Source organism: Pelodiscus sinensis, chromosome 2 (assembly GCF_049634645.1).
Source record: "Pelodiscus sinensis isolate JC-2024 chromosome 2, ASM4963464v1, whole genome shotgun sequence".
NCBI classification, from domain to species: domain Eukaryota; kingdom Metazoa; phylum Chordata; order Testudines; family Trionychidae; genus Pelodiscus; species Pelodiscus sinensis.
This window is the reverse complement of record NC_134712.1, coordinates 65,385,843-65,398,151: the sequence shown is the minus strand read 5'-3', so window position 1 is coordinate 65,398,151 and position 12,309 is coordinate 65,385,843. Positions and strand designations below refer to the sequence as shown.

Here is a 12,309-nt window from a genome sequence, read left to right as displayed (position 1 = left end):
TACACCTTGGCAATTGTATATTTTTAGTATGCTTTATTTACAAAGTAAAAAAAATTGACTTCTGTTTAGTGGAAATGATGATGCAGAGAGACAATCACAGGATTGATCTACTTATTGCATAGGATTCACCCTGGAGATGATTTTTCCCCCTTATAATTAACCTTGACATAACCTGCCAGAGAATTTATTAGAATTAGTCCTCATTCATTTTATTCTAGAGTCAATGTGAGCAAAGACAAAGGTAGAACGACTCGCTGAAGCAGCTTGACTATTTGTCACTCCATCACAATGTTCCTCTTAGAGCTGTCAGACTGAATGTTTGTCGTAATGGATTTGTATCCTGGTGCTCTGGAGTGTATAAACTCCCATGATTAATTCAGGTTAACCATCAAATCCTCTTGCTAGACTGAAATATCTCATAAGACTCACAGACTTTAAGGTCAGAAGGGACCATTGTGATATTCTAGTCTGACCTTCTGAACTTTGCAGGCCAAAGACCCTCACCCACCTACTCCTGTAAGAGACCCCTGACCTCTGGCTGAAGGCAAAAACCCTAGGCTACGCTTGCACTACAGGGTTTTTGTCCAAGAAAATTTACAGTCGAATGGCAGAACAGAGGGCTTTTTGCGGTGTAGGTATACCTCTTTCTACGAGAAATAACTCCTTTTTGTGCAAGAGTTCTTGCACAAAAAGATGTGTGTGGACACTCAACAGGGGTTTCTTGCTCAAAAAGAGTTTATCAGAAAAAGCATAGGTGCTCGAATAGCCATTCTGTTAATGGCAGTCAGAGTTTCCTTGCGCAAAAGCATCCATGCAGTGTGAACTTTTGTAGCGTGGACACACTTTTATGCAAGAAGTTTTTGCGGAAGATCTCTTCCACAAAAAGTTTCTTGCGCTAAAAGCCTGCAGTGTAGATGCAGCCCTAGAGACTCTGCTGATCTGATCTGTAGGACAATTCCTCCCCAGTCCCAAATATGGTGATCAGTTAGACCTTGAACATGTGGGTGAGACCCACCAGGCAGATACCTGGGAGAGAATTCTGCCTAGTAACTCGGAGCCTTCCCCAGCTAGTATCCCATCTCTGGACATTGAGGATTTTTGCTACCTATGTTGCGGATGGGCCACATGCCATTGTAGGCAGTCCCATCAGCCAGGTTTCTTAGCCCCCTACTGCTCCCCCTAGGAAGGCAGTTCCAAAGCTCCACTCCACTGATGGTTAGAAACCTTTGCCTAATTTTGAGCTTGTACTTATTGATGGCCAATTTATACCCATTTTTTCTTAAAACTGTGGTAAGCTAATGCCATCAACGTACATTCCTACAAAAGAACTGATTATAATATGAGATTAGCGTTGTTCAGGTATGAATGATCAGAACATTAGGATATAAACATAATTAGTTTCAAGGCAGGGGCAGTGTCTTCCTCTGTTTTTGGGAAGCAGTAGTGTACTTATTAGAATCTGCCATGATTTTTCCTCCTCTTTGTCAGTAACAGCTGGAGGCTGTTAATCTTCAAGTGCAAGGCCAATCAGGACATTGGTGAAGGCCAGGAATGACCAAGAGAGTGTAGGAGAGTATCTGGAAAGGATTCTGTAAAGGGATTTAAATTAAATTTGATTCTCTGTTATTGCCAGGGTGCTCTTTCAGTCTTGAACAATGAAAATTTCAATAAATTATACGGGACAGATTATAAGCCTGTTACTGCTGTTGTACAGTTTCAGAGGAGTAGCTGTGTTAGCCTGTTTAAGCAAAACCAACATGGAGTTCTGTGGCCTCTTAAAGACTAACACATTTATTTGGGCATAAACTTTTGTGTTCTGGAGCCTACTTCATCAGATGGATGAAAATGCTCATAAATAAATTTGTTAGTCTTGAAGTGCCACAGGACTCCTCGTTCTTGTTATGTAGAAGTTTATTTCACAAATAGATTCATCAGTTTACAATGATGTAAGATGCATTTTCATGTGGACAACGATAAAAATAACGTGTCTGGAAAGAACTCTATCTAAGGGTATGTCTACACTACAAAGTTAATTCGAACTAACAGACGTTAGTTTGAATTAACTTTGATAGGCGCTACACTAGCGCTCCGCTAGTTGGAACTTAATTCGAACTAGCGGAGCGCTTAGTTCGAACTAGGTAAACCTCATTGTACGAGGACTAAGCCTAGTTCGAACTTACTAGTTCGAATTAAGGGGTGTGTAGCCCCTTAATTCAAATTAGTGGGAGGCTAGCCCTCCCCAGCTTTCCCTGGTGGCCACTCTGGCCAACACCAGGGAAACTCTATTGCCCCCCTCCCGGCCCCGGACCCCTCAAAGGGGCATGGGCTGGCTACGGTGCCCGTGCCAGGTGCAAGCCTGCCAGCACCCAGCCAGCAGACCCTGCACCTGGCACGGCTCGAGCCAGTCACCCGATGCCCCTCAGCCCTCCCCCTCTTCCCGGGACCAGGCTGGCGACTCCCGGGAGCTTTCCCGGGACCGCAAGAGGCGGGCACCCGCCTGGTCTAGTGCGGACATCGTGGACCTCGTCCACGACCTCCGAACTAGGCACAGGAAAGTAGCTGTCTAGGGCAGGAGAGCTGCCAGCCTGGCCACCCAGGAGCAGGTGTGCATGAAAATCAAGGTGGTCCACTGAGACCCCTGACCCTGAGCCCTGAGCTTACAATGGCCGTCCTGGGTCAGACCAAAGGTCCATCTAGCCCAGTAGCCTGTCTGCCAACAGCGGCCAACCCTAGGGACCCTGGAGGGGATGGACCGAAGACAGTGACCAAGTCATTTGTCTCGTGCCATCCCTCTCCAGCCTTCCACAAACTTTGGGCAGGGACACCACTCCTACCCCCTGGCTAATACCACTCCATGGACCCAACCTCCATGACTTGATCTCACTTCTCTTTAAACTCTGTTCTAGTTGTAGCCTTCACAACCTCCTGCGGCAAGGAGTTCCACAGGTTGACTCTTTGCTTTGTGAAGAAGAACTTTCTGTTACTAGTTTGAATCCTGCTACCCATTCCTTTCCTTTGGTGTCCTCTAGTCCTTCTATTATGCGAACTAATGAAGAACTTTCCTTGGTGCACCCTCTCCACCCCACTCATGCTTTTATAGACCTCTATCCTGTCCCCCCTCCGTCTCCTCTTTTCTAAACTGAAAAGTCCCAGTCTCTTTAGCCTCTCTTCATATGGGACCTCTTCCAAACCTCTGATCATTGTAGTTGCCCTCCCCTCTCCCACCTCCTTTTCCCAGTCTCCCCCAGTTTTGTTCAATAAAGAGAGATTCTATTTTTGACCACACATTTTCTTTATTTTGTACATCAGGAAGGGGGGCTAGGGAAGGGTAAGTGGAAGGAGGTGAGGGAGGAATGGGGTACGAGCCCCCGATGGGGAGGTCTGGGCTGGCTCTGCGGGCTTCTGAGGGTGGAAGCTCTCCTGCAGCCCCCCCAATTGTCGCCTCTCCCCAGATGGCAGCCTGCGGCAAGTGCAGCCGGGCTGATGGCCGAGTGCTGTGATGTGTTCAGTGTGGGCACTCAGGGCACTCGATGCCAGGACTGCTTTGCAAGCGGGGCTCCCCTGAGAACTGTCTGTCCGGGGTGGGGGTCGGGTCCCTTTAAGCACAGCTCTCAGCTAGCCTGAGGCAGCAGCTCCACGCTCTAAGTCCTCATCTGATGCCCTGCCGGCACTGCTTCCGGCCATCCTTAACCCCGGTTCAGGGTCCACTTAATGTGGACATGCTAGTTCGAATTAGCAAAACGCTAATTCGAACTAGTTTTTAGTTCTAGATGCGTTAATTCGAATTAGCTTAGTTCGAATTGACTAATTCAAACTAAGTTAGTTCGAATTAGCGCTGTAGTGTAGACATACCCTAATTGGTGTCATTGTGTTGGATAGCTACATTTATAGAAAGCAGTTTTAATCAAAGTTATATAATCAATTGTATGAACAGTTTTTATTATTATACTAAAATAAATATTATACTATAGTTTCATGATTACAGGTACAAATAGCAATCCTAATGAAGTTCAGTTCAGATCAAGTATCTAAAACTGTTCAAAGTTTGTTTTTAGTGTGGAATTTGGGCTTTTTAATATCATAGCTGAAAATCCCATTCATACAGCATTTCTTGTGACATTATTATTTCTGTAGCATGATGAGCTTGGTTGGCACCTTACAGACAACATATTAATACACAACACAAGAAAAATAACACAAACAAGAGTCAGGCATCTTATAATCTCTTGGGCAAATTCCTCAATCCTCTCTATGGTGATACACTGATATTTTCCATTGGAGTGTTGTCCGAGTAAGGATCCCAAATCCATACTACTTAACAAACAAAAAGGAAATTTTCTTTGGTACAAAAACAAAATACACAGGTATCAAGAGGTACTGTACTATTTAATCAATGAGGAATCTAAAGAGAGATATGTTGGTGGGAACTCTCTTAGTCTGGTTTAAGATATGCAACTCCGGATACGCATTTTTGCATAGCTGGAATCGGCTTACCATAAGCTTAGCCTTGGTGGTGCCCACACTGTGGGAGGCTGACGGGAGCATAGGCTCCTGTTCGCTTTCCTTACTCCTTGCAGAATGAGGTGTATCAGATGCCGGCAGGGAGCTGTCGTCAGCATTTGATTTATGGGTCTATATTAGACCTGCTAAATCGAATGCTAGAAGATCGACCTCTGGAGGGTCGATCTCACAAATATAAGCATGCCCTTAGAGAACATATTCTTCAGCTATTTATGTTTTCTACCTTATTGTTCCAGTAAAGGATTGTACTGTATTATTGGTGATGTATTTATGCCGATGGAATATTTATCTTCCTTTTCTTTTACTGCAGTATCTATCTCCTCCTTGAGGTAGAGCAGTTAGGCATAGATGACAAACTCTTCAAAGCAGGGATGGTACCTGCCTATGTATGCGGACAGCACGTTTTTGCCAGCACTATCATGACAGAATAATATTTCAGACATATGACTGTTACTAATTCATTTGAATTAGAAATATTCAAAATTATGTTCCTCCCTCTAAGACTCCATTCATTCATGCTTCATTTCCAAGTGTATCATCTGAGATTTGGAAGTTTATCTTTTCCTAAACGTTGAGTGAAAGATCAGTGGAGGCAGTCACTGAAGTGAATTTATCTCTCTTCCAAAATTAAATTTGGTCAGGCCATCAGCTTGTAAAATTTACTTGTAATAAGTTGTGTTCCTCTCCAGTGGCTAATCCAGAGAGACTAACAACCTTCTATGCCTGAAAGCCGACAGCATTGTTTCCTTTAAGTTAAATGGCAGAGGTCTGTGTTCTGAAGTTATGCTCATTTTGTGACTTTCGAGTTAGAATCTGATATTTTAACACAGTAAAAAGTTCATGTTTTTTTTGAAGGGTAAAATTGAAAATGGGTGCTTGGATACATTTGAAGAAATATGAGTTCAAAGCTGTTCTTCCATTTAATTTCCTTAGTCCCTTTTTTATTTGAAATGTAATTTGATTGTGCTTTCAGGCATTAGTGATTCTGTCAAATTGTATATTATGGCATCAATCCAAGAAAGCACTTGAGCATAAACTTAACTTTAAGCACACGAGTAATTCTTTTGATACCAATACTAAATTATCCTAAATGCTGGATGATAAAATTATCCTGCTCGGTATAAAATTGTTTTAAACAGATAATGAGGGCCTTCACACCAGACACAAAAAAAATTCCTGTCATTGGTCCTGTGTAGAAGTAGGAACCAGCTTATTCTAAAATAATAGGACCAGTAGAGCACATGAGATGGCCCAACACAGGAAGAGTTTCTGTCCTCTATCTCCCTGCTCTTTTTGCAAGCAGTGCAGTAAAGAGCATTATACAGACTCACTTGTCAATTTCATTTTGCTACCCTTGGCAGCAACAGACCCTGAATAAGAAATTTCCTGAACACTGTCTATATAACTTTGATATATATATATATATATATATATATATATATATATATATATATATATATATATATATGATTCCTTTCATCCTTACTTAGCTTGCACATATTTTAAAACAACGGGCTGCTATTTCAGTTTTATCATATCGCTCTCTCCATTTTTAAATGTCTGACTTCCTCTTCTGACTGTGACAATGCATTATTCCACAATGAAGATAGGTTAAAAGATCTTAGTTGCTGGTGTTGCCACTGAATCACAGAACATTGTGGGGATAGCAGGCTAGGATACATTTAAGATGCTTCGTCTTTTCCATTTTGATTTTAGTAGTTCAACTTAAGCTAACCAGAATGTTGTGGACTAGATAAGATACATAAATCAGTCTTTTTAGGCTCCCTCCCTTGGAGTGAAAAAAGTACAATCCTCTCTCTGTTATGTTTCCCCTTATGTGCTGATGTTACAACAGGGACTGTCAGTTTTATGTCAATTTTGATTCACCACTAATGTTCTATATTTCGCAGAGGAAATGAAAAATACCCACGGTACCAAGTATCCTCTTCCTTCAGATGATGAATGGAAAGTGTCAGTGCTGACGGGAAATGCAGGAACTCATGCAAATGTCACACTCTGGATATATGGAGACAAAGGAATAGCTGGACCGATAACTCTTGGCAAGGACAACCGAGAACAGCTCTTTCTTCCCAGGAAAGAGGATGAATTTCAGGTAGCTAATGAAGGCTGGGAACATCATTTTACTGAATACCTTTCCAAAGATAATTCTGTCATGTGATAGAGAAAATGTTTTCCCCTTACGTTTACTGCATAAATTAAATTTATAGCTAATGTATTTGAATTCTGTATTAAATCAGCTCAATTCATTTAGTAAATGGCAGAAAAAATATTCTTTTCTCTTATATCTTAGAGAAGCAGGGGAAACTACAAAAATAAATTGCTTTCTTTAAGACAGTTAGTTTAGGCAGTAGGTTTGAAACTAGTCTTAGAAATCATCTACCACTGCACAAATCATATCCACTGAATGACGTGTATCATTTATCGGATCTTTATAAATGAAATGCATTCTTGAATACACTGTTGTAAGCATGGCTCAAAAATGACTACTGCATGGTTGGCTGTGCTAAGCATCATAAACCTGATGTTTCCCCCCTGACTAATGCCCTAATAAAAGACTGAGATTTTAAAAGTGTACACATGGTATTAATAGATCACAATAACATGCCTGTTGCACTGTCAGGATATGATCCTGTTTATATCCTACAATGAAAACAAAAGGAATTTTGCATTGACTTTATTAATACAATGAGGATCCATTTTGTAAAGGTAGCACAGTGGTCCCCAACCTTTCGGGGCTGCTGGGCTCCTAGGGGCGGGGCTGCACGTAAGGGGGGCGGGGACATGCATGCGCCACGCTCACGGGGGCAGGGCTGCCCATGCGCCACGTGCCTGGGGCCAGCACCATGCATGTGCCGCGTGCCCAGGGCAGGGGCTGCCCCTATGCCGCGCGCCCGGGGCCAGCACCACGCATGTGCCATGCGCTGGGGGCAGGGGCCTCCCAAGCGCTGTGCGCCTGGGTCCAGCACCACGCAAGTGCTGTGTGCCGAGGGCGGGGCCGGCCCAGATCATTTGGTGGGCGCACATAAATGCCCCGGCGGGTGCCGTGGCACCTGCGGGCAATGCATTGGGGACCACTGAGGTAGTAGAATGGAAGAAAGAAATTACTATTAATAAAGGGCTAAAACTTCTGTTGGTACTCATATTTAGCTTTTATAGAAAGAACATATCTTCTTTTGTTCTTTCTACTAGTAGCCATATGTTAATGAATTAACCAGAAATGATACTTCCCTTCATGCGCTAGAACTTGCTGTGTGTGCATCTTCTATATTGCTAGAGTTATGACTCAAACCAATATCCTTATTTATCCATAATAATGAATAAATAAGTTCTTTTGCAAAAGTGGGGTTTTGTCCATGAAAGCTTATGCTCAAATAAATCTGTTAGTCTCTAGGGGTGTGTCCACGCTGCACTGTTATTTCGAGATAACTGGCGTTATTTCGAAATAACAATGTGTGCGTCTACACGGCCATTCCGTTATTTCAAAATAATGGATGGCTTATTCTGAAATCTGTAAACCTCATTTTACAAGGACTAACGCCTATTCTGAAATAGCTATTTTGAAATAAATTGTGTGTAGATGTTCCATGTCTGCTATTTCAAAATAGCCCCTCACCAGGGCTATTCTAAGTTATTCCTCTCCTGTGCCTCCTGGGGATCTAAATTGATAGAGCACGTCTACATTCGGGAAGCCCACCTCGGACTAATTTAGAGGCTTCCCTGCAGTGTAGATGTGCTATTTTAAAATGAACTATTTCAGAATAACTATTATGGAATAGCTTATTCCGAAACAGCCATGCAGTGTAGATGTACCCTATGGTGCCACAGGACTCTTAATTGTTTTTAAGGGGATTAGCTGGGATGCTAGTTTTGGAAATATGCACACGGTATATTTCACATAACTATGACCCACTGGGAGCTCCTTTCTCCTACTAGTGAATAATTCATACCCAGTTTTGAGTGATAGCATGTCTGCAATATTAACGTCTCTCCCTGGCCACAGATTCCCCAAGATATGGACCAATTGTCCTACTACAAGATAGATATCTGTTATAGCTATGCCTCATGGATATTGATCTTGAAGAAAAGAAGAATGTCTCCATCAGCACCATGGGCTGTTATACTCCACACACCGATGCTCTGGCTTTCAGGCCTGACATAACAAATATCACTACAACATTTCCCTTCATTAGCCTGCAGTAGACAAATCCATCAAAAGCTAGCTGATGAATAAGAACTCTTTTAAAAAGTGACACTGTTTTGTACCTGTGGATCAGTGTGAATATAGCTGTTGATTGAAGCAGAGTCAGGAATGCAAGATTGGTCTTTTTACTAATTCTCTTTACTGCTTGCGTGCTTGAGCCTGATGTGTTTCCTCTTGCACTTTGCTAAAGTGGGAGACTTCACTTTTTTTTCCTTTTTAAAGTGATTTAATTCATCAAAGGGCTAGCTAGGAATTCTAGAAAGAAAACTGCCTCAGACAGCATTACGGTAATACAGGGCAATTTGAATCTCTTTCTTAAAAGCTTCCCTATTGCCAAACTCATGCAGACAGGTATCAGAAAGTGGAAATACCTTTGCTTTTAGGAATAAAAGGAATCACATCCCTTACTCAGGAAATAAACATTACCCGCTGTATCCTTTTTGAAGCTACTCACATAAGAAAAGATTGCTTGTGCATGGTATACCTTGTATAGGGCTATGCCCTTGTCTAATAATTGTACCAAAGGGAATTCTTCTTTTGGTCGTCAAATGAGTGCTAAGCCTCACTCCTTACGTTACCACAAAGGCCAATACATTTCCTGTTGGTGTTGACACAAAAGAGGGCCAGCTGGCCAGTCAGCTGAACCATTAGCCAAATGGGATGAAAGAGGATAACCAAAATAGCCATAAAACATGACAGTCACACATTTTTAAAGTCTTTGAACAAAAGGATACCCTTACTCTAACAAATCGTATCATCATAGTATTGTCCTCAAACATCATTTGTCCTGGCCATGCAACCGTGCAATCTTCTTATAAATTGTTTTAAGACAGTTGGATTAAGAGTTGGGGAAATATTGAAGTACAAGGAGAGACAAGGCAACTTTATTTTTATGAATGAAAATAGAAAGTAGGTGGATAATACATGTGTTAGGATTTTTAACTGAAAGGGTAAAAAGAAAGCTATTTAAAACAATTCAAATAGCTCTTTGGGATTTGAATCAGCAGTGAGCTGGGCTAGGAAAAAGGAAAATATGACAGAGGATGCTGCCATCAAAACCTTTTAGTCAAAAGAACACTCACTGAGAAATACTGAGACAGTTGATCTGCTTTCGAAGTATCTGAGAACTTCTATTTCTAGTACAGTATATAGGATGGGAAATAATTTATATTAAATTTAGAAATGGTAACAGTTCAGCATCAAAACAGACATGAAAAAATTGGATAGAATTGAGTTGTAACAGTATCCTTCATATTTAAGGCATTACAAAATTACAACGTAAAGGTGCAAGTAAAATGCAATGGAGCCATCAAAAAGTTAGGAACTCATCTGTGACTTTTGAAGGTTTAGTGAGCTCTGTGTAACATGTTTGGAAATGGTTTATTTAGGCCTTTTGTATCCTCAATACAATTATATAATCAATATTAGGATACACAGTAAAACCCCAATTGTCCGGCATCCAGTGGTCCAGCACTCCCGATAGTCTGGCACCAACTGGAACCCGGAAGTGCTCCAACCAGCCGGACAATTGGAGCTGCTCCACACCGCTTCCCCAAGTCCGCAGCTGCCGCTGCTGAAACTGACCAGCGGCGGACTTGGGGAAGCTGCGGAGCAGAGCAGCTGGGGTGCTGCAGGGGGTTGAGGAGTGGCACCGCGGGACCAACCGGGCAGCCCAGCTGCTCTGCTAAGTGCCGCTTCCCCAAGTCTGCTGCTGCTGAAATGGACGAGCGGCTGACTTGGGGAAGCTGCAGAGTAGAGCAGCTGGAGCGCTGCCTGGTTGGTCCTGCAGTGCCGCGCCTCACCCCCCTGCTCGGGCATAACTACTGCAGTCCGGGGGTGGGGAGCCCGCTCCCCTCTCCTTCCAGAAACTCTAGTCGGCGGTGCGGGGCTTCCCCCGCCTTCCTGCAAAATGGCTGAGTCAAGAGCAGCCATTCTTCTAACATGCTATTGAAGTACCTCTTCAAGGAAGCATGTGTTTAGAGTGGGATGGGCAATAGCATGGTGGTGATTCACTGGGCTTCGTCCCTGGCAGGCTGTCACTATATTTACCTGCACAGACATAGGTACCAGTGATCCTGTTGGCCACAGATCGCTGTTCCCATCCATTGGGAGTGGCAGGAAGTGGCATGGACTCGGAAACCCCTTCCTGCTGTTTCCATTGCAAGTACCTGTGGCCATGCAGGTAAATCACTGGTACCTGCAGACATGCAGGTAAATATAGCAGTGGGGGCCCACCAGGAGCTAACCCTGATGGACTGGATCTGGACTTCAGGCTGGTAGTTGCCCATCCCTGGTTTAAGGTGACATAAAATTGCTTCTCTAACACTTCTTTCATTGCCTCAGAGAGGTAGCCATGTTCGTCTGTGTCTGTCAAAACAACGAGGAGTCCTGGGGCACCGTAGAGTTTTTATGGTGCCACAGGACTCCTCATTGTTTTAATGTCTTTCATTGTGACGAATAGCCAGTTTATATGTAGGCGACTGAACTTGTTTGCTGGTTTTTCTTTTCAAGCTATAGACCCCAATCCTGTATTGGGATCTGCTTGAGCAGATGCCTGTGCCAGTGCATTTGTCAGTGGAACTTGGCGCACATGCAAGGTTTCACTCTGGAGATTTTAATGCAGTAGTAGGGCCTGAGTTTTCTCTCTGATCTCCTTCAAAGTTGGTTACTCAATCCCTTTTTCCTTAACAGGAAGTCAAGGGTACATTTGTATTCATATGATTTGGGACTTGAATTCAGACAGATTCTATTATATGATCCTGTCTGCTCAGAAATTATTTGCCTGATTCTCATGTCATATTAGTTTTATACCAGTGTCGCTCCACTATCAGTGAAGGAGTCAGTTCTAACTTAGACCAGTGTAAGTGAGAAGAGAATCAGGCTCTTAGATGCCATGGACTCTTTTAGATACAGTGCTAATCTTCCACTTCTAGTAGCTAACCTTTTCCACCTAGATACGTATTACTATATCCCACTGAGTTTTTGAAATGCCCTTACATGTCAATAATGCCTATTACATCAGTGTCATCTTCCACTGCTGGGCATTGTAGTGCATCTATTTTTTATTGTAAGCATCTCACATTGATGTACTCTGTTTCTCTCTTCACTTTTGATGGCATGCCTATTGTTATTCAACTTCCTTTTCTGCAGCTCTTTTACTTTTCCAGAATATTCCTCTTATATGAAGCATCCCTCCTTCAGCTCAGCTGTGATTTCTGACCTGTCTTTTACTGGACAGATTTATTTTTGTGTCACTGGGGGTACGTCTAAACTACATGGCTCCCTCGACAGAGCCATGTAGATTTGTTGTTTTGGCAAAGGCAAATGAAGCTGCGATTTAAATGATCACGGCTTCATTTACATTTACATGGCTGCCGCGTTGAGCCGACAAACAGCTGATCAGCTGTTTGTCCACTCAGCACGCTAGTCTGGACGCTCCCCTGCCGACATCAAAGCCCTTTGTCGGCAGCCCTGGTAAACCTCATCCCACGAGGAATAACGGGGCTGCCGACAAAGGGCTTTGATGTCAGCAGGGGAGCGTCCAGACTAGCGTGCTGAGTGGACAA

At 43.0% G+C, this 12,309-nt stretch overlaps 1 protein-coding gene across 6 annotated transcripts in view; it reads left to right on the top strand.

The window, feature by feature from the left end:
* Nucleotides 1–12,309, top strand: part of RP1 (RP1 axonemal microtubule associated) — a 334,459-nt gene that overhangs the window by 108,536 nt on the left and 213,614 nt on the right. For all 6 annotated transcript variants that reach the window (XM_075920698.1, XM_075920699.1, XM_075920700.1 and 3 more), the window contains one exon: nucleotides 6,432–6,634. In XM_075920698.1, coding sequence (XP_075776813.1) covers nucleotides 6,432–6,634 — 203 coding nt within the window. The remainder of the gene's footprint in view (nucleotides 1–6,431; nucleotides 6,635–12,309) is intronic.